The following is a 2,178-nucleotide window of genomic DNA, read 5'->3' as shown; positions in this document are numbered from 1 at the left end:
AATTAAATGTTCATTTATATAAATAAAACACAGACATAAGTTCATAAATGAGTTGAATGACGTCACTCTGTGATTATAAAGGCTTTGCAGAGATACTTATGGTGGCTTTTGGCCAAATAGCCCTGATTTTATCACTCAGATTAAAAATAGTGATTTTTTTTTCTGGGTAGGTCAGAGCTGTTTTGGCCAAGCCAAATTGTTAAACATCGTTTCAAATGTATGTTGTTCAGGTTTTATGCAGCTAGCCCCTTCCTTTCTCAAGTTATGACTAAAATGGTCTGTTTTCTAGTAGAGTTCTCTGCAGTGACTGGACGTCACACTTCATATATATTTTATGTTTACAGGGAGAAGATGGAAAACCTGGCCTACCTGGACGTGATGGTAAACCTGGAAATGAGGTATTTCCCACATAATTTACTGTTTTTTGTTGTTGTCAACATTAGATTAAATTTGACCCACAGGGCTAATAATTAAAATATATATTCTTTGACGCATAACAAACAGTTTTGATGACAAAACTTCTGTCATTGAAATTTTCTTGTATTTTTTAGTGAAAATTTGTTTAAGAAGCTAAATGCTATTAAATTAGCACCACATTTTTAAACACCATAAGAATGACCTGGAATGATTTCCAACTAATTTGGTCAAAACGTTTGAATTTTATAGGAATCCAATTATTTGCTTCTAATATATTTTATTATTTATTGCTATGCACCATGTACAATTGAGTTTTTTCCTAACAAACATTTTTTTACTTAATAAATTAAAACAAATCTGTGGAATTACATGAGCTATATCTAGTCATGAGGGATTATTAATTTAGAAACAGTTCAGGGTTTTCCTCATTAAGTGCTCCATCATGGGCGTAGCTGGGATTTTGAGTGAGGGGGGTCTTTTTTGAGAAAAGTGGACCTCTTTAAGATTGGGATTTTCTCCTCTCTCCAGTTGAGTTTCCTCTTGTAATCCATGGCTGCAGTGACCACATCAAATTTAGCTTTCATAATCTGATGTCAGTTAATCTGTTTCTGACCAAACAATGGATCAAAGAGAAAACTGATTGTCTTTAATTTACTACGTTGATATTTTGGAATTTTAAGACATTCTTCATAAAAACAATAAATGCAACATATTTGTGTTGGATTTAAACTTCAGATTATAATTTTATCTTGACATTTCTCTGAGAATATTCTGGAATATGAAATCAATGCCAGGGGTTTTCTTCAGCTAAATAAGCTCTTAGATTTAAAATCTGTCTCTTCAGTTAAAGTCCGAATCTGATGTTTGATTGAGTTTTAAAAGCAGCTTTAAACCAAGAGTATTTTCACACTTAAATATGTTTTTCACAGTATTCATAGTATTTCTCAGGAGTTTAATAAATAGCTATTGGTCCAGTTTTTTTGTTTAAAGCTTTGACCTTCATAACTGAAGGTCACTGTAAAAAGGTTGGTTATACTTTTTATTGTATATCGCTCTGAGAAGTACAGACCGGTTGTTTTTTCTCCACATGTGGCTCATCCTCGTGAGAACAGAGAGCATCATGTTTGCTTTATTTTTATTTTTTATTTTTTACAGAGAAACATTGTCTGTGTGTGCAACAAGCAGAAACTCTGCTCTGAGTTTTTTGTGCTCCCGTTGCTTTTTAATGACGCTGGGTTCTGTGTTGGTCCGTGAGTGCACGCAGGAGTGGTTCTGCTCCGTGTGTGTGTTGATGGGAGTGTTTTCTGGGCGGTTAAAGTGTGACTCTGAATGCACCCTGTAATGCGTAGGGCTTACTGGACTATCTTTGTGAGGACCACACACAGTGGTCACAGCCTCGCAATGCGCCGTCTTTTTTCCCCAAAGTTTGGTGAGAGCTGGATATGGATGGGCGCAAAAATAGCTCTCAACTTGATCTGGTCTTATTTAAATAAAAATGGCTACATCCTGAACATTGTAATGAAAACTGTTCGAGGACTGTAAGGTACAGATTCATTCGTGTAAGTATTATAACAAGTTCATATGCTCGGCTGAGATGGTTTTGGGGGTTTTTCAAAAAACAGTTCATGCACAAATGGAGAGATCGAAACATATTTGAGTGTCCGTCAGATAGTCGAACCTCGGATTCAGGAAGAGCAGTGTGGTTTTCGTCCTGGTTGTGGAACACTGGACCAGCTCTACACCCTCAGCAGGGTCCTGGAG

The 2,178-nt window shown here is 36.1% G+C and overlaps 1 protein-coding gene across 1 annotated transcript in view; it reads left to right on the top strand.

The window, feature by feature from the left end:
- The window catches only part of LOC106535252 (collagen alpha-1(XXII) chain), a gene marked incomplete at its 5' end in the record, with an annotated part of 58,984 nt that overhangs the window by 37,586 nt on the left and 19,220 nt on the right, over positions 1–2,178 (top strand). The window contains 1 exon segment of the mRNA XM_014032212.1: positions 345–398. Within this exon segment, the coding sequence (XP_013887666.1) occupies positions 345–398 (54 nt within the window).

Source organism: Austrofundulus limnaeus, unplaced genomic scaffold (genome assembly GCF_001266775.1).
Source record: "Austrofundulus limnaeus strain Quisiro unplaced genomic scaffold, Austrofundulus_limnaeus-1.0 Scaffold1396, whole genome shotgun sequence".
Classification (NCBI taxonomy): Eukaryota; Metazoa; Chordata; class Actinopteri; order Cyprinodontiformes; family Rivulidae; genus Austrofundulus; species Austrofundulus limnaeus.
This window is presented reverse-complemented; position numbering and strand designations above follow the sequence as displayed.